At 42.1% G+C, this 18,543-nt stretch overlaps 4 protein-coding genes across 4 annotated transcripts; 1 reads left to right on the top strand and 3 right to left on the bottom strand.

Annotated features, from left to right (window-relative positions):
- Positions 1–1,004: 1,004 nt before the first annotated feature.
- Positions 1,005–5,759, bottom strand: LOC138927865 (phospholipase A1 member A). The gene is made up of 4 exons (XM_070289112.1): positions 5,612–5,759; positions 1,483–2,223; positions 1,258–1,426; positions 1,005–1,191 (listed from the first exon to the last, which is right to left on the bottom strand). Exons 1-4 carry the CDS (start codon positions 5,703–5,705, stop codon positions 1,086–1,088), a joined length of 1,110 nt encoding a protein of 369 aa, XP_070145213.1. The 5' UTR covers positions 5,706–5,759; the 3' UTR covers positions 1,005–1,085.
- Positions 5,760–6,525: 766 nt separating this feature from the next.
- Positions 6,526–7,684, bottom strand: LOC108077363 (inactive pancreatic lipase-related protein 1). Its single transcript, XM_070285349.1, has 3 exons — positions 7,527–7,684; positions 6,707–7,468; positions 6,526–6,646 (listed from the first exon to the last, which is right to left on the bottom strand). Exons 1-3 carry the CDS (start codon positions 7,682–7,684, stop codon positions 6,526–6,528), a joined length of 1,041 nt encoding a protein of 346 aa, XP_070141450.1.
- A 412-nt stretch (positions 7,685–8,096) lies between these two features.
- LOC108077335 (pancreatic triacylglycerol lipase) lies at positions 8,097–9,866 on the bottom strand. The gene is made up of 3 exons (XM_017170624.3): positions 9,595–9,866; positions 9,413–9,524; positions 8,097–9,357 (listed from the first exon to the last, which is right to left on the bottom strand). Exons 1-3 carry the CDS (start codon positions 9,623–9,625, stop codon positions 8,334–8,336), a joined length of 1,167 nt encoding a protein of 388 aa, XP_017026113.1. The 5' UTR covers positions 9,626–9,866; the 3' UTR covers positions 8,097–8,333.
- Positions 9,867–10,960: 1,094 nt separating this feature from the next.
- Positions 10,961–12,944, top strand: LOC108077450 (glycerate kinase). The gene is made up of 2 exons (XM_017170769.2): positions 10,961–12,382; positions 12,443–12,944. The coding sequence occupies exons 1-2, from the start codon at positions 11,249–11,251 to the stop codon at positions 12,770–12,772; spliced, it is 1,464 nt and encodes a 487-aa protein (XP_017026258.1). The 5' UTR covers positions 10,961–11,248; the 3' UTR covers positions 12,773–12,944.
- The last annotated feature ends 5,599 nt before the right edge of the window (positions 12,945–18,543 follow it).

The following is an 18,543-nucleotide window of genomic DNA, read 5'->3' as shown; positions in this document are numbered from 1 at the left end:
CCTTGCAGATTGGTTTTTATGTTTATATTATAGATTTAAATGCTGAAAACACTTACAAAAACAGAGTTTCATTACATTTTACCTATACTTATTATGTTTACAGTTTGACAGTTACAGTTTTACATTCCCAGCTTTACATTTTCTCTACATTTACAGATCGTTTATATGGCAGCTGTATGATATAGTTGTCCGATTTTTATGAAATTTATACCAAAATTCTAGAATAATAAAAAAAGCTTATATCTCAGAGTAGATAAACATACGATGAAAAACAACGAAGCTATAATTTTTTTCCTATTTATTTCTCGATCGTTCCTATGGCAGCTATATGATGTAGTCGGCCGATTTGCATAAATTTTTTACCAAAATTCAGAAATAATATAAAATGGCCATATCTAAAAAATGGAGCAAAAATTTTGAAAAACAGCAAAGTTATAAATTTTTTTCTAGAAATGTATCGTACATTTGTATGGCAGCTATATGATATAGTCGTCCGATCCGGCCCGTTCCGACATATATAGCAGTGAGAGTATATAGAAGACTATATGCAAAGTTTCATTCAGATAGCTTTAAAACTGAGGGACTAGTTTGCGTAGAAACAGACAGACAGACAGACGGACAGACGGACAGACGGACAGACGGACAGACGGACATGGCTAGATCGACTCGGCTGTTGATGCTGATCAAGAATATATATACTTTATAGGGTCGGAAACGTCTCCTTCACTGCGTTGCAAACTTCTGACTGAAATTATAATACCCTGCAAGGGTATAAAAATATCGAATGTGTTTCGATTTTATTCCACACTATTTTCAGCCTACGACTTAATGATTAGATCTTTTACGAGTAATTTGTACAAGTCCCGGAACTACAATGGCGGCAGTTAGAACTAGCAACAAAAATATGAAATAAATAGGTATCAAATAATCGGTTTACACAATTAGGAAACAAGCTAAAATCACATGAGTGCTACGGTGTAAAAGATGCAGAAATACAGGCGGCCAACCAAAGTGATTCAAATGAAATCTGAGAAACCGCCTGCACTAATGAATAGAAGCGATCTAATGGGTTATAGAGCTCAGCATTATCTCCGCACTCCCTGGTACTCCCCATTGGAACGCCCCTTGCCCGGAAAGCCGCGAGCAAAGGGCGCCTTGGCATTGGTGGTCACGTAGTAGTTCCCTCGAGCTCTGTCAGCGAAATAAAGAAATCTCAAATTAGAAATCTAAATATATTTAGAATTCGACCTCACTTACTTGTGGGAACAGTGCTCGCCCATCAGCACATACTCCGAGTCCTTGGGCTCACACCAGCCTATCAGGTAGGTGAACAAATTGGGACAAGGACCCGCATAGAAGCCCCGGGTCGTGGTTATGGACTCGATGAAGTACGGTGTGACCTTCGTGTGATCACAAGCCAAGGTCTCTGGGGGTCAATCAATTAGTGTTATGTTAGCCAAGCAAAAACTGTCTTAAACTCACGGAATAAGGTCGCCGATCCCACACAGGCGGGCTGTCTAGTGCCGCCATTGACGTAGAAATCCGCATGACCACTGGAGTGCCACTGTCCCAAAATCCCGGCTCCGGTATGCATCACATCCACAAAGTGAGCATCGGTTGTGTCCAGGTCCCGAGAGTTATTTGCGCCCGCGTAAAAGAATATCGTTGGATCTAGGGCGGTGATCCTGCCCAGTTTGCCCTCCTCAGGCTTTAGGTAGTTGGCCACCAGTCCGGCGATATGGGCACCCACACTGTAGCCAATGAAATGCAAATCATCTGGCTGGACGCCACGAGGATGCCGGGCGAGGTACTTCACCAGCTGGGAGATGCACAAACTGCCGAATCTTGGAGCCCAGTCCATCTGGCTAAGACACGGCTCCTTGACCGCATCGGCATAGTCGACGATAATTATGTTGTACTCGCCAACACTGAAGTAGGCCTCCCTTAGATCTGGGCTAGGACTTAGAGTTCTGCCGCCGCCAAAGCCATGGATGATGATCTTGGTGGGATGCCGCGGATTGAAGTGCGTATAGTAAAGGGCGTTGGCATCTAGGACATCTATGAACTCCGGCTGTTCCTGGGTGCGCCGGGTGTACAGGTAGAACTGGATCTTCGGGTGCGGACAGCGGTACGGCTTCTGCAGACAAGATTCCGTCACATAGACCTGCGTCTGGTTTTGGCCAGCCGCCACTGCAGCGGCCACAACTCCCGCATTTTGGCCAGCTGTGAGGAGGTTTGCACAGAAAAAAATATTGCAAGGTAAATAATAAATTATAAAAATAATTAAATATAAATTTAAAGTATTAAAAGCACATTCATTAAATAAGTTTATTCATTTGACATTAATTAAAAAACCAAAATGCAATTTTTACGGTGACGGAAGAATAGGAGATACTTTTTTAAAGGTTGATGAATTATAAGATAAAATCTTTAAAAATAATTTAAATTAGTTTTAAGATCATTTAAATCCTAGTTTACAGTTTTGTGTAGAAGATTCGGATGTGAGATTCGGGCTTTAAGACATGCCACTCGAGTTGACAAACTAGTTTCGCTCTCTGATATTACATTTAATTGCATAAGCCGCTGGCAGCGACATTGAATGCCTGCAATTTGGCACGCTGCAAATGTCATGCCTTTGCTGTTGCTGTTGCAGTTGCAATATGTGTGGCTGCGGTTGTGGCCGCACCAATGTTGCGGCTGCAGAAAGTAAAAGTAACGCCAAAAACGGAAGTGACGCTCTTTGTTTGTTGTTTGCTGGCTTTATTTTTTTTATTTTTGACAAAACGTGCTGCTCATGATATAACTGGAGCTGGCAACCACAACTGGATGCGGAATGAATATGCGTAATTTATTCGCTGATTCACGAGGAAAACCCATTTGAGATCGGCTTATCCGACACTTGAAGATCGTTGGCTGGGAACAGATGTGCGTCGCATGGTTCGCATTTGTGTGGAGCTAGTTTTGCATAGGCGGTTCTGCGGCTTGAGCTTTTTAGTAAGATATTGTCTTGTTAGTTTTAAGGTAAATTAAATTGTAAGTAAGAAACTATGATCGAAAAATAATAGTCATTGTTTGACATTTTATTCGAAAATTAAATAGATAAATGACAACTAGAAGATGTCTTATCTTCAGTAAAATATACATTCCTTTATAAACCTAAGGATCTTGTTAGATATTTCTTTTTATATACAGCTATTTTTAACATTAAACTATAAACAGACTTATTTAGATATATTAAACTTAACTTGCAGAGTTATATAATTAAATTAGACATTAAAAAAAATCAAAACATGACTTAAAGTGTCTCAGTATGTCCTAGATTCCTCTATTTTATTTGAAAACCAAATACAGCGTTTAAGAATGTGAAATTTCTGTATTTTTTAATACAACTTAATTTTTGTTATACAAACATCTAATTGAATTTCATGAATTAAAATCTAGTTTTCGAACTAGTTCCATTTTTAAGCCACTATTTTGTCACTGGCAGCAACGTTAGCTCACCGCATGCGTAAGAAGTCGTTAAAATGCGCTTTGAATCCAAATTGGCAAATTAAAAATCTAACCGAAAGCCAAGAGAATCGGCCTTCAGCCTGGCTCAGCTGGTGGCGCCAAATGCCAACTACTACCTACTACCAATTACCAACCACCAATTGGCCCACTTGGACTCCACTTGGAGTGCTCGAACTCGAACTCGTACTCGAACTTTGGGCGATAACCGCGAACCGGAGTCATGCAACCGGTATGGGAAAACTGTTGCAGATGCAGACTCTTGTCGGTTGGTTGGTCACGGAAATATTCGCAGATACGGGTAGCTATTGCCTTATAGGGCATACATATATATGTAATATCCCACCGACACACTGCGGTTACCGGCTGATATGTTGTCATTCAGAAAATCGGTAGACCCAGCAGCAGCTGGACGAATTAATCATGCAACGGGCGTATTTTTACATCAGACAGCAGCGGCAACAGGTAAACATAATGTATACTCCCCCACAAAATCGGCATTTAGTAACCGCTAACCACTCTTCAATTAGCAATGGTCATGCCTCAATTGTTTCGGGTTTTCTGTTTTCATTTGTTTTTCACAATCGCTTTTTTTGTCTTATGTAAGCTGAAAAAAAGTGAGCTAACCCCCTCCCTGCTTCTTTTCTATTTTCTCATTTTCTTTCGGCCATTACGCATGCCAATTAAATGCCTTTCCTCCGGTTTGTTTATACTTTTTTTTGGCGGGAAAATGCCAATGGGGGAAATTGCAGTTGTGGGGGAAAACTCTGCCCAACTAACACAAATCAGACCCGAAACGGAAGCCGTCGAATGCGGAAGGAGAGAAACGAAATTAGACGTTGGCCACGACAAAGTAAAACCAAAATAAATACGAGATACTCATCGCCTGTTAAGTGAAAGATGATTTTGGGTTGGTTCGCTTTTTCTTCGCTTTTTTTTTTTTGGTTTGTTGTCAGCTTGTTTATGGGTTTTTGTGTTTTTTGTTTATAGCCCCGAATTGTTTGCCATGAGTCATGGACATTGTTGTCTTTGGCTTTTACATGGGGATTATTGGCCAATTGACCCCGGATACAAGTCGATATCGAGATTTATGTGTCTTAGCTTCAAGGCTTTGCTTTTGTCTCTATCATGTTCACAAAATTCTTATTAAATTGCTTAATATGTGCCTATTATATTTCTTTGCCTCAAGTTCGTTAGATTGTTGGCCCAGTTTGGGGCTATAATTGCTAAGGTTTCGCTGGGATCATTAACCTGCAATCGTAATTAATTATAGCCCTCGCCTGAACCCATAATTCTATATTCCAAAAGACCGTGGACCTGTCCCTGGCCCTCCGAATCCGGGTGAGTCCGTGACACGCACGCCGGCATCGCGCATACGCCCCATTAGCCGGCCCCAGCGATGACACCTTCACCGGCAGCAGCAACAACAATACAAATGTCTGGCAGTAAATATCGCAAGAGCTGCGAAACAAACACACCTGCAAAGAGTGTCAAGGCACAGGGGCACATCCATAAATATGAGTATTAAAATAAGACCCGAATTATGAGCGATTCCAGAGCGCCAAGAGCGAAAAAAAAACTCAAAACGGTAGTCGGGGCCAATTAATTAACGAGGCGCGAGGGATTACAAAAGTCGCACCGTGACAAGGCAGTATACCTCTTTATGTGTGTGGGATGGATGAGCCACTACCAACTGGTGTGCACTTGTAGGTGCAACACTCGGAGAGATGCTCTCGGAGATATTTATATACGAGTATTATTGTTGACCAATAATGTGAGGCAAGGTCACAATTGGATGGCTGCGCGGAAGGGAAAAGCAAGCTCGGTGGCTAAATTTATTGTGCAACTAGTTAAAACTGAAATTTATGCCGACGTCAATTTGAAATGTCAACAGAAACAGAAACATAAACAGCAACGACAACGACAACAACTGGCGCAACAATGACAGGGCCAAAAGAAAGGCATGGCGGCTTTGGCCAAAAAAATAAAGGTGCCAAACAGCAAACCACAGGGCGAAAGTAAAAGTTTAACTTAAATTTATCTCGCTTGAGCATTGGGCATTCCTTAGCCCGCACAGTTTCTTTTAGCACATGACAATACGAACCGGCGAATTCCAGGCGGGCCAGGGCAAGACTCCAGCAGAGCAGCTGCAGCCAAAAAGATGCACAACGCGGTCTCTTCACACACTCGAGCCACATATTATTACAATTTGTTTTCTTTTATTATATTTTTTTGCAAATTCACGGTACTTTTGGTTTTAATTGCAATCGAAAGTGATCTTATATAACTGGGCTATAACTCTTCTGGGCTGGCTAGGCTTTGGGTCAAGGCCTGCTCGTTGACCGGCGACGGCTGTGGCTTAAAGTGCAAAACTCTTTCTTAAGCACCAGCTCGAGAGCTGGTCATTGGACTCGATTTCGATTTCAGTGCACAGCAAGACGACGACAAAGCTGGCGAGGCATAATTCCGGCTGCCTCAAATTGATTCGGTTTTATATTTTACCACACTTCTTTTATATTTTTTTGCGGGCCCGCGCGCGGTCTCTCGAGGAGATTCGATCTGGGCGGCTTTCTCCACCACGAACTCTGCGGACACGTGCGCTTGGATGGCGCTCTGGCGAGCAACTGACGTTCGAGTTCGTGTCCAAAGTCTTTCGTTTATTCGTGCTCACTCGAAGCTTTTAAGCACGCTCAGCGCCAGAAGCTTTTGGTTTGTTTTGGTTTTTTTAATCGAGAGCTGAATAAAGGATTTTAATTTATAAATTAAAAAAAATATTTTAAATAAGAAACATCTTTAAAGCCGTTTTTATTAATTGGAAAATATTAAAATGGGGTATTATATTTATTATAAAATATGCATTATGAATTTAAAAATGTTTTTCCCTTCATAAAAGAAAAAAAAATATTTCATAGAGAAGTTCTTATTTGAAATTAGTTTAAGGCGTGATTATTTGTCTTTATTTCGTTTTTAACTTAGAAAACTTTAAAAAATATATTAACAAATATAACAAGTTAAATCTCAGTTAATTGTCAAGTTTGATAATTTGCGATATTCAGCTATATCCATTTCGACATCAATAAGTGGTCCCTTGGCAAACGGCGAAACTTCGTGGGTGCTCAGAAAGTAAGAGCCCGAGGCACTGAAATATATAAAATATTATTTCAATAATGTTGTAAGAATTAAACAAACGTCTTCATACTCCTCTGAGACGAAGTAGCCCATCTGGGAATTGGGCATATTCGAGTAATGACTGCAACGCTGCGTGAAGAAATCAAACCAACCGCCGCACTGCTGCGCCCAGAATCCCCTTCTGGAGACAATGGATTCTCCATAATAGACCGCCGCCCTGTAATGATTACAATTGAAAAACCTCCAGTTACTTATATAGCTGCATCCCCGCTGGTTGAGCTGGTCAAGATTCGGATAGAAATCGGCGTGACCCATCGGCGGAAGCATGGAAAAGAAGAAAGGATCGGTGTGAATGACGTCCACGAAGTCGGCATCGCTGGCATCTAGCTTTTGTTGGAGCGAGAACTGAGTCATGAAACCCGGACCTGCCGGATCCAGACCCGTAATCCTGGCTAGTGGCTGGCTCACATAGTTGGCCACCATGCCAGCCACCTGGGCACCCAAACTGAAGCCTATCAAATGGATCTCCTCTCGCCTGTAGATGCCAGACGATAGGAGATTGTTTATCATTTGAGCCAGACACTCGGACACAATGGGTGCATTATTCACCGCCCAGGGAAAGTAGCAGGGCCATCGAACCAATGTCTCGTAATCCACGGATATCACATTGACGGGCTGCGTTTGGAGCAGCACATCCCTCACTTCCAGATTGGGCGTCAGACTCCTGTTGCCTATGAAGCCATGTATAAGTATCTTTAGCGGCAAGCGAGGCTCGAAGAGGTCTGGCCGAGGATTAAGCGGATCCAATTGAACGGGATCATTGCGGGTTTGGCTAGAAGATCACAGAGATTACGTCTTTACATGATATATCCCGATTGAACACAACTCACTTGGTATACAGCCAGAAGGTAACCCGCGAGTTGGGACACTCATGATCGGCAAAGACACAGAACTCCGGTAGCCAACCGCGCAGCTGCCTTTCTCCTTTGCAGAAACCAGAGATTGCCAGGAGGAGAAGGTGGAGGATCACAGTGCGATATTCGCTCATGGCTAAGGCCCAAGTTGCTCTAAGCTCGCGTTCTAATGCCGATTCTATTTAATTTGCACGGTCCAACATTAAAAATGGCATGCAAAATGAGGGCCCATATAAAAAACACACACTGTTGGGTGATAAAAGAGTCAAGGCTGCGAGCGGGGGAGGCAGTGGGTCAAGGTCGCTGCGGGTGGGCTTAGGCGTTAGAAACTGGTAATGAAAATATTTACGTTAGAGCGCTAGAGAATGAAAAATTTGCATATGGAAGAGGAAGGTTACTCCGAGAGGTAACCATAATAATAATGAAAAAGAATAATTTAAGTACATGGTAAGCTCATGTCAGTCTGTGATAACATTTGGTATTTATTATTAACGCGGAAGTTTTGTATGGCTTTTTATTTTTTAGATAATAAAAATGCAGTAGTCGTAGTATTATTTCAGACATGTATTGATATTCCAAGGATTAAAATCCATTTAAATTATATTTTCCCGAATATTAAAAAGTAGTTTAATGAAAATATTAATTTTTAAAGTACCACTTCGCTATAAAATGTTATCAACTTTATTTTTTTAAATACAATTTCTCTAAAAGTAATTGAATTGATAAAATCATTTCAATTGCTTGATTTTTTTTATAATAAATATAATTCCACCCCTGATTCTTTTATAACTTGGCTCTCGCCAGGGGTTCATCATCCTCCCGACCGATCCAGTTCAATTGCTTGTCCAGATCGCTGCCATCCGTATTTAAAACGGCTTTCAAGGCATCAAGTTCAAGGAAAGCCTCCAGCAGCTGCGGCTCATAGTCCGGCGGGATCTCGTTGAGCTCGGGATTCAGCTTGAACTGGGCCAGGGTCTGGCTATTGTCCACATCCTCCTGTTTGCCCAGGGCAAAGGGCGCTGACTTCCCCGTCTCAAGGAAGTAAGAACCCTTCGTTTCCTGCGAAACGTGGTAACCCATCAGTTCCTGTTTTCCAGTCGTTGGACACAGATTAACAATATACGCCAACCAGCTGGTGCACTGGCGACCCCAAAAGCCAGTGGTGGAATTTATGGACTCGGCATAGAATTGAGGAGCGCGATCGTGACTGCAGCTGCCAGGACTATCGGGACTCTCCTCCCTGCAACCGGGCTGTAAAATGCTGCCGACATTGGGATAGAAATCCACATGTCCCATGGGACTCAAAATTCCTCTGCCAAAAACGTTGGTATGGATAACGTCAACGAACTCCGCATCTCCCGGATCCAATCGACTTGTGTTTCCGGCCAGGACGAACATAGGCTTGGCTGGATCTAGTCCAGTGATTCTTTTCAGCTTCCTCTTCAGATAGTTGGCCGTCTGACCCGCCACCTGACCACCCAAGCTGAAGCCAATGATGTGAATATTCTCATTCGGGACTATGTTCCGATCCACCAGGTTGTTGATCAACTGGGCCAGACACTGGCTTACCAGCGGAAGATTCTGCACGGCAGAGAAGTAGCATGGGTCGGGCACCAAGGGCTTGTAGTCAATGGAGATTACGTATACGTCCTCGTTATCCAGCAGCACGGGTCGAATGTGGGAGTTGGGCGAAAAGTCACGATGTCCCGTGTAGCCGTGAATCAAGATCTTAACGGGACGAGCCGGCTGAAAGTCCCAGGGATTGAGGTCAAGGGGATTCAGCAAGACGGGATTATCTCGGGTGGAGCTTTTGAAAAAGAGGTAAATAAATTTAAAATTAATGTTCATTTACATTTACTTACTTTGTGTACAGCCAAAAGGTAATATTTTCATGGGGGCACTCGCCATGCACGACTTTGCACTCAGGATTTAACAATCCCAGTATAGGATTTGCGTCCACACTCCACGCCAAAGCTGTCCATGCAAACATGCTCCATATATTAGACAGAGCTGCCAAAGATTTTCATTTCTTTGATACACTTACCCAACAAAGAGAGCCAAGCCGTCGACTTCATGTCCCATAAACTTCTAAGCCTGTGCGTAAACTGAGTTTTGGCTACCGGGAGCGGCTGCTTTTTAAGGTGGAGCGTTGCGTGGCTATCGGGGACCGCGATCGGTCTAGCGAAGATTGGGTGCTGGCATACATAAGCACCCACACAGGTGCGGGAGAGCGGTGTCACTTTCGATCGGTGTCGCCCGAGAACGAAAGTAGTTGAAGTTCGCGTGGTTGCCGAGGCGGTTGTGTTGGAAATAAAAAGAAAACTCAAAAGCCAGGTTTTAGATACATTTTTACGATTTAAAGGGGGTGAAAAATTCGCATTAAAGCGGTCATAGTTATTCAGATGTTAGGTGGCATGAAATTGACATTTCATATTTCCATTTGGATTAAGTTAGGTGTGTATTCTGTTCTTAATTAGCAAACCAAACAAACTTTTACGAACACTAAAGGGTTTTACTATATAGATAAAAAACTTAATTAAAATTCTAAAAAACAAAAATTGTACATAAGCTTTGACAGTGTTTCTTATACAATGAGAACGTAATAACACCGATAACGCAGACTTTTTTTTTTAAAGAAACAAGTTTCGATTGCATTTTTGTTTTTACTTTACAGCGACGATTAGTGTACCTAATTAAAATTTTAATTTTAACATTCACTAAACTTGTACACTACAGATAACTAGTAAACCTAATTAAAATTCGAACTTAATATTGTAAACCCTATTTATCTATCTTGTAACTATTGAAAAGCAAAGTGTGTTACGAAGCTTTTTCTTTAAAAACTAAGAAAAATGTGTATTACAAATTTCAATTAATATAACTTATTTAAATATATTATTTGTCTAAAAAATAAATCAAAAGAATAATAATCTACTTCTGTTCAAGCAAACCTATTATTGTTTTAATGTTTAAATATTTCTTTTGTTGTTCTTTTTCATATCAGAGAAAGTGATATATTAAGTAATCAATTGAATCTCAAATCAATAAACCGTTTTATCAGCAAATTATTTAAGTCAATTGCTAAGTTGAAGAATTGATAAAATTTTGGTTTGTTTAATAAATTGCAGCTAAAGTGCTAATATTAACAACTATTTATTTTGTTTTTAGGCCAAGCCTTGCAAAGACGAAATGCGAGATAAAAGTCGGAATCAAAGTGTTTGGTTGTGAAGATACTTTTATGATTTATGAAATGCAGTTTTATTTTATTACTTTTTACTGTTTGGGGTTTACTTGATATTTAAAACATCCTGTTGTAAATTTTTTATAAACAATTGTTTGTTGTTTTTTTTAATTAGAAAAGAATTGGTTGACAACTGACAACTACTATAATAAACATTTTACACAAGTAAATTCACAAAGCTTATAATTTTCCTAAGGCGTAACAGTTTTTTTGTAAAATAGTTTTAAATTTTCGTGGTATAGCAGTCAGCTTTTGAGACAAGACGATAGCCTGTTATCGACGTTCTTTCAATGGGTCTGGCAACACACAAGTGCTGCCATCAATACATTTTTGTTGTAATTAATCGATGCTAATGCCATCTCTAGTTACAGCTGTTTTCAAAAATGATAAGAAAAACTGGAATTTTAGCATCATCGCTGATTACAATCGGCCGTGATCTACACCGACACCTTACATAATGGCCAAGCGACAGACCTGGGATCAGGTGCGCCAGATCTTCGTCCAGGCGGTGAACGCAGTGCATCCGGAGAAGATATTCGCGGACTTCCAGCGATTCGATCTGCGCCCGCAGCCTGGTGAGAATCCCAGCCAGATTAGCATTAAACTAAATGGCGAAGGGCAGGACATCAGTGGAAAGACCTGCCACATCGTGGGATTCGGCAAGGCTGTCCTGGGAATGGCCAACAAGGTGCACCAGGATCTGGGGCAGTACTCGGCCGGTGGTGTCTTGAGTGTGCCGGTAAACACGCTAAGGCAGTTCCATCAACCCGTGGCATTCGGCTTGAGTATCCACGAGGGAGCACCCAACAATCTGCCGGACGAGAATGCCCTGAAAGCAGCCCACGCTATCAAGGAGCTGGCTGAGAGGATGACCTCCAAGGACGTGCTCTTCGTTTTCATTTCAGGCGGTGGCTCTGCTCTGTTGCCCCTACCTAGGGCTCCCCTAACACTGGATGACAAACGTTCCATTGCGGACAAGCTGATGAAGCGTGGTGCCAGTATCCAAGAGCTCAATGCCGTGAGGATAGCCTGTTCAGACATCAAGGGCGGCCGCTTGGCCACGTTTGCAGGCCGTGCCGGTCTCCTCGTGACCTTCGTACTCAGCGATATCATTGGAGATCCCCTGGAGCTGATAGCCTGCGGTCCCACAATTCAACCTGTGAACGGTGCATCTGCTGCTGAAATCCTCAAGAAGCACCAGGTGTGGGAGGAGCTCTCGCCGGAGATTCAGAAAGTGTTTGAGTCTTCGGAGCAACAGGTGAACCCAACTCTGCCCCCACACAAGGTGTTTGTGGTGGGCAGCAATGTGATAGCCACCACGAAGGCTGCGGAGGAGGCAGAGAAACTCGGCTACATTCCCTGCATGCTTAGCTGCGCCGTTCAAGGGGATGTGTCCCAGGTGGCTGGCGACTATCAGCGCCTGTTGCAGGGCATCCAGGAGGCAAAGCACCAGGGTATACATGACCAGCAGCTCAGGGAGAAGTACTCGTTCGGAGAGAGCAGTTTTCTAGGCTTCCGACGAGCTCTAGAAGAGCACTTGGCCAGCAAGAAGCCACTGTTTCTCATATGCGGCGGAGAGCCAGTCATCAAGGTGAGTTGATATTTGTTATAAAGATTGAACACAAGTAAACATCTGTTAATGTCTTACCAGGTCACAGGCCAGGGATTGGGTGGACGGAGTCAACATTTGGCCCTGCTGATGTCGCAGGCCCTGCATCGCGACGAGGCAATGAGGGATTGCACCTTCCTTAGTGCCGGAACCGATGGCATCGATGGACCCACAGATGCAGCCGGAGCCATCGGAGACAGCAGTGTGATAGAGGCTTACCTGAGTGATCACACGCTCGACGAACTGGCCGAGACGCTGCGGAACTGCGACAGCTACAACTTCTACAAGAATCTCGCCGGCGGTGACTACCACGTGCTCACCGGGCACACGGGTACCAATGTGATGGATCTGCATTTTCTAGTCGTGCCTTAGACCGCCGCCCGCCCATTCACATATGTGGGGCAGCTCGTCGTTAATGGAGCTGCTCTTGAACCGCCACGACGGGCAAAAGTCATTTAAATTTGTTTTTACGATTTTCCTCTTTAATTTTGCTCTATGAAATTTTTACGACTTTTTTCATTAACATTTTTAATATCCATTCAAATTCAAATATTTTGTGATCTTTATGCTCTGCGACGCTCTCAAGTGACAGCATAAAATGGCAATTAGCTTTCTCGCCTCGCGGTGCCATCATTTCCTAGTTACGAAATCGCCAGCCCAGTCGGCAACTGTTGCATTTTTAGGGCTGTGGAATACTGTCGCGATCGTAATTATGTGGCAGAAAGATATTCGATAAATCAATATGTGTATGCGATCACCGCAGAAAGCATAAGTATATCTGAGTAATTTCCATTTCTTTTGTACTGCGTCTCATAAAAATGCGCTGCTAATAAATCATCTTAATTGTTTAAAACGCCAAAGGCAAACAGTAGCAGCCAGGCAGGCAGGCAGGCTAGCTAGCGGCGGCAGACAACTACAACAATAGCCAGCGATAATTGCAATTAAAAATGTAAATTTATTTGTTTCGCTTTATTTTTAGCAGCTGGAAAACTAAAACGCGACGCGCGCCCAGTTGCAATTTAGCAATTTTTACTACTAACTAACTAACACTTTGACTGCATATTTTTCTAATTGTGATTGTTTGATTTCCCCGCTCGCTTCTATCAACGCTTCTTATTGTTTACTCCCAGTAAGCGCTGCCTAGTATAATTATTTTGCCGCGCATTTGCCACAATTATTAAATAATCACATTCGCCAGTCACTCTCTTGTGCTATTTTTGCTCGATTAGGTTTGTTATTAACTACACTCGGCTCCCCCCACACATCGCACTCGTAGTACATTTAGTACATTAACTGCCTGCAGAGAGATGACTAAGTTCTGATTCCTTTGAAACTATACTATGACTGATCTGAGATATCTAGGTAGCTGCTGCGCACAAAAGTCATTTGTCTCAATGATGAATTGTCCGCAGATATCAATGTCATGCGCTGGAGAAGTGAACGATAGATAGAGTCAAGCATCCATTAATGGGAGGAATTTGTAAACATACGTTTTGAAGCTGGAATGCCCAAGCCCAAGTAAAAAAAGACCTTTGAAATTTAAAGCAATATTTTTATATAAATGTTATATAGTTTCTTAAGGCTTCAAATATATTATACTATATTATTCAAATCTGAAATTCATTTCTTAGTTATTTGCTTTTCTTAATCCTTTTTATATAAATAAAATGCTATAAACCCAAGAAAAAACCGGTATAAACAAAAAATACATTTCCAAAACTGCATAGAATACTAAGCTACATAAAATTCCCCTTCAAAAATTTAATACCGTTTAAGAAATATCTCTCCCCTAGAGAACACATCTTAAATCAACTTAATAGGTCTGTAATGGAATTGAAATAAGGTCGCCACAGGGAATTGATAATCTCTTAAGAGATTACAAGGAAGTGCTAGCTCACATTACATGTCGCGTAAGTATTTCAATTGACGGCTGCCTTCAATTAAACACTGCCCACTGACGGATCGGATCAGTAGGGCTTCACTCCAAGATCTGTCGCAGGCGATTAGAAACGTTTCCGTTTCCGTTCTGCGGCACAGCAGATGTCATCACCATCATTACTATCATCACAATCGGCAGTGGCTATATTTAACATTTTTATTAGCCAGTGGCCAGTGACCACCAGTAGCAACTCCCCTCCCACATGGCCAGCTGTGGAATGTCGCGTCAATTTGTCTGCCCGTGCATACGGCATGGCAACAATCTCGGCGAGTATCTCATCCTCCCGTACCCATCGCCATCGGAATCGGCTGGGCATCGCAGCAGATACGGCCATGGAGTGCAAGTGTCGCGTTGATTTATTAATTAAGCATTGGAGCGCGGCAGCTGAGCAGCGCGTGGCAGCCGGAGCTGGCGATGATGCTAATGAAGTACTCGCTGGAAATTTTAATTAACGATCCCCGATCCGATCTATAGCATAGATTCCTCTTCTTGGCAGATGTGTGTTGACTTATGACATCACACCCGAGCACCGAACGCCGAGCACCGAACACTGTGCACCGAACACCGACCACCGAACACCACCAGCTGCCACCGATCTACGCCAGACAAGCCGACGACGCTTATCACACGCGAAACGCATCGAACATTGCGCATACGCCGCGTGGCCCCAAAGCCAACAATTAAACACTGTGTTCAACGCCTCCGGCGACATACATAAATTTCGTTCGCTCGCTGGTTGGCTTCGTTCGTTTGTGTCTGCTCTTAATTTGTCTAGACAATGGCAAAGTTCACTCCGAACAAATATAATATAGGCAAAGTTCAATTAACGCTCTTGTCACATGCCTTAGTTGGGGGCAAAAAAAAAAGAGATAAAAGTTTCGAAAAAGTAAATACAAGCTTATTTGCATATTGCTGGGAAATTGACTTAACTAATGCCAGTGACTCAGTTCCTTAAGTCTTCGGTTGGAATCTCTTAATTTGAAGCAGATGTGTGTTCGGAGGAGACGCATTGAAGTACAGTGAACTTTTCTGGCAATGATCTGGCCACGATTGCACTCCCCTTCGAGGGATATAGTTAAATTCCGTACGAAATATCTTTGAATTAAATTAAGAAATTCCACAGAGGCTAGAGGACATTGCCTTAAGCACAATACTCAGTAACTTGAAGTATTCGTGTTTTTTCGAGTGCATCAATCGATTTCATAAAGTTTCCATTGCTGCTTCAACCTTTTTCGATCTTGCATCATCTCGATATTGATGTTCATTGAAACAATTATGCCTAAGCGATGTTGGCATTAATATTTTCGGCCTGCAACTTGCCATTTATCAAAAGCACTGATCTCTCCATATGCCGAATGGGCAGCTTAATGTCAATCCTCTTGGCTGGGATCTTGCTTCTAGCCTCTCGGCTATTAATGCATTACAAATAGGTGCGGCAGACCACAACAGCAGTCACTGCAGCAGCAATACATTTAAAGAAAAAAGCAGGAAGTCGTGAAGTAATAAAGTAAGTAATGACTTTTGCTTCCTTTTGGGAACTGATTAAAACCAGAAATTTTCTAAGCTGAAGACTTTATTGTTTTGCGACCTACGATTAATATTAATTTATTCCTTTTCTAAGCAAATGTTTTTCCAAAAGTAGTTACATTTTCATGTTAGTCGGCATTTCTTTGGGTGTAAGGGACTTGGCCACAGACGCCGCGGTGCCGTTGACCAACGTGACTGAGATTGTGGGCTGCATCTTGCTCTGGCTGCCTGAAACTACATGAAAAAAAAACTCAGCAGCAGACGACCTCAAGTGTAAGGCAGCGCAATCGAGTTACTGCTACGCTTCGCCACAACATGCAACATCTACAGTCCAGAAGCAGTTCAAGTTTGCGCCAAGGAATTCCTTGCCGCTGAAATAATTAAGCATTGCAACATTGTTTATTGTTGCTGCTGCTGCTGCTGGTTGTGGTGATGTTGCTGCTGGGGTGTTGCAGGCTCGTTTAACAAGGCAGCCAAGTTCTCAACAAGTGCCTCCTCCTGTTCTACAAGTTTTTGCCTCGCTTTTTGCCGCAGCCGGTGCCGGTGCCTAGTGCCAGTGCCACTCTAAGGAATTTCCATTTTATTTACATTTAGAATGTGCCGAACGGACTCGTCGCATGTAAAGCGGGCCAAATCGAAAGCTATTAGACCTATTAGCATATCTGCCTGGAACATGGAAAATTTAGTGGCAACATTGTTGCTGTCGCGATAAACGCACAAAAACCAACACAAAATCAACCCGGTCGCATTTATTACCGCATCGAAAGGCCATAATGCCAATAAAAAAAAAGAATAGGAAGCGAGATTGAGACGATCGTTAAATATATATATCTAGAGAAAATAAATGTAAAAAATGCCAATCGATTTACGTTCAATTTACAGCATTTACCAGATTGTTGTGGCCAGCCCACAGTTAACTTAATTACCACTTCCCAAGCGCTTTATTTACGGAAATGCAGGCCGTCAAACGACAATTTCCACACAAAAAAAATTGGTATCACACGGTGGATATCAAATTGATGTAGGCTCTCTGGACAGATAGGAATATAAATCTTTCTCTAGCTTTCATATTAGTGATATTATCTATTTTTTAAAAGACCTGACAAAATTAGCGGTTGAAAATAAATGTTACATTATTATAAATAAAACAAATATTAGTTTGTGTTTGCTTTATTTCAATTTCAATAGATCTTAATTTAGGAGCTCTCTGTTTTTCTCTATGTGCATCATCGATGACTGTGTGAAAGTGTTGTCAATGCTGCCGCTTGGCCATAGCCTACAATCGCGATCTGGTGATCAAGTTGGAAAGGAAAACAGCAAGAAATAATCACAACGACTAGGCAACAACTGAAATTTTCCATAACCTCAAAAAATGTGCGGCGGCTATTTTTAAAATGCGCAATCTCTGCGAGATGCGTGCGGCTATCTGTCGGTCTGCCCCTCTGTCTGTCGATGCCGCCAGCTGTGTGCCATAAGCGCCCCTTGGCCACCTCCATCTCCACCTCTCCAGCCCCCCCTTAACCACCCTCCTGGCACTGTGTTGTCTGCGTTTATTGATTTATTAGAAAATTCCAATGAACAAGTTTTAATACACGACACAGGCGAACGATGAAGTCGATGTTGTCAGCATGCTTGTTGTGCTTTTTCTACTCCTTTTCCTCTGCTCTGTTGTTGTTTTTGGTCCCCAAGCTAACACAATATATGTATGTATGTATGTGGGCACGAGAAAGGCTAAGAAGAGAGATACAGAGTGGGAGAGAGAGGCAGCAACTGGAAAAAGTAACAAGTGCAATATTTTAATTACGGTGCAACAACAACATTGACGAGGGCACAAGATCAGCATGAATTAAGAGTGTGCTGTTTGGATTTGGGCAGCCAGCGTTGCCAGATTGAAGCGGGAATTCGCTGGGATTATGCGGCGTATACGTAATGTCGTTAAAATCCATTTTAGAGTATAATTAAGAGCGTAGAATAACAATTCAGGGAGTTGTTTTGGGTAAATTTGTTATGAGTTTTTTTTTATTTATTTTACAGATATTTCGGTGCCTTATAAATGCACTCAAATACCAAATTTTTAATATCCAAAGTCTATTATTATTAATATAAATTAATAATAATATGAAAGAATTATTTGTGAAACAAACTGATGATTAAAAAACTAACACATTGAATGGAAATGTTGATTTTTATGAATTGTTGTTTAATAGATTCATGAGAAATATTGTTAAACCCCTTTGGATTCCCTTAAAACTCTCACTTTAATCCAAAACATTATCAAGATTCCAAAGACTTTTAACTACCCAAGCTGTCCGGCAACTCCAAGCGAGCTCTGCTCAAAAGATTGTCTAGTCATAAGCCCCTAAGCATTTTGCAATCAATTTAGATTTGCATTAGCCACGCTGCAGTCCTAAGGCCGAGACTTGGAGCCAAAAATAAACCGAACCAGTTGGGGCAGCACCGAAAAGTCAAATGTGTAACAGTCTTTGCCGTTTGTCGGAGAGACCCGAAGAAAGTCGCAAGCTCAGGCTGGAGAGTGAAGACCGAAGATCGGAGATCGGAGACTGAGAGAGTTGAAATATTGTAATTGTCTTCAGCTGCCCGAGTGACTCTGACTTGTTTGTTTGTTATTGTTGCCTTAGCGTTGCTTGTTGTTTTTTTTTTTTTTGGCTTGATTAAT

The sequence above is a fragment of the Drosophila kikkawai genome, chromosome 2L (assembly GCF_030179895.1).
Source record: "Drosophila kikkawai strain 14028-0561.14 chromosome 2L, DkikHiC1v2, whole genome shotgun sequence".
NCBI classification, from domain to species: Eukaryota; Metazoa; Arthropoda; class Insecta; order Diptera; family Drosophilidae; genus Drosophila; species Drosophila kikkawai.
This window is presented reverse-complemented; position numbering and strand designations above follow the sequence as displayed.